At 35.5% G+C, this 889-nt stretch overlaps 1 protein-coding gene across 1 annotated transcript in view; it reads right to left on the bottom strand.

The window, feature by feature from the left end:
- Positions 1–328, bottom strand: part of LOC106871818 (CD109 antigen) — a 28,311-nt gene extending 27,983 nt beyond the window's left edge. The window contains exon 1 of the mRNA XM_052978111.1: positions 263–328. Coding sequence (XP_052834071.1) covers positions 263–322 — 60 coding nt within the window. The 5' untranslated portion in view covers positions 323–328. The remainder of the gene's footprint in view (positions 1–262) is intronic.
- Between the last annotated feature and the right edge of the window lie 561 nt (positions 329–889).

Below are 889 nucleotides of genomic sequence, written 5' to 3'. Positions count from 1 at the left end.
TGGACACAATGTGTAGATGTTGACTGGATAGATGGACACAGTGTGTAGATGTTGACTGGATTGATGGACACAGTGTGTAGATGTTGACTGGATAGATGGACATGGTGTGTAGATGTTGAATGGATTGATGGACATGGTGTGTAGATGTTGACTGGATAGATGGACATAGTATGTAGATAATGACACAGTGTGTAGATATAAACGGAATTGAAAATATCAATTAACCAAAAGATGTAGTTTAAATACCGTTGATTTTACTTACTTCTAAATCATTCACTTTATTGTATAACCCAAAAGGCGAGTGGTCAATTTTGCTATCCATTCTACTGAAAATCTGAAAAGGAGATACAAAATTTTGTGTGTATGCATATATTCTCTTCCTCATCATCTGCCACCATCCTTTTAACATCTGCTTTACCTTGATTGCAGATACTCTTCCTCTAACCAACCCTCACCCGTTTTCAAACAGAGTAATTTTTGTTATTGGCCATACAAGCTCTCACAGAATACGTGGTTGGTAAGCAAGCTACTTACCAACACAGCAACTTCTGCGCCTATATATATATATATATATATATATATATATATTTGAAATATGGATTTGAAAATGTTGCCACATTTATAATATGTCTTTTCTGCAGTAATTTTTTCTGCATTTTCGTGCAGCTGAAGATTGCTCTTCATATTGCATTTAAGGTAATGCTCGCATTACTTAAATAAATTGAAGTAGCATGAAACGTGCGTACTGCAATCACCTTTGAAATCCGTGTTGCTTATTTTTTGATTTTAATCACATATCCTTTTGGGATGCGATATTCGGGTGCCTACGCATAAGTACCATATTCAAGCCTTGAATCTATATCTAAACCGTCTCTCTCTCTCTCTCTCT

The sequence above is a fragment of the Octopus bimaculoides genome, chromosome 30 (assembly GCF_001194135.2).
Source record: "Octopus bimaculoides isolate UCB-OBI-ISO-001 chromosome 30, ASM119413v2, whole genome shotgun sequence".
Lineage (NCBI taxonomy): Eukaryota > Metazoa > Mollusca > Cephalopoda > Octopoda > Octopodidae > Octopus > Octopus bimaculoides.
This window is presented reverse-complemented; position numbering and strand designations above follow the sequence as displayed.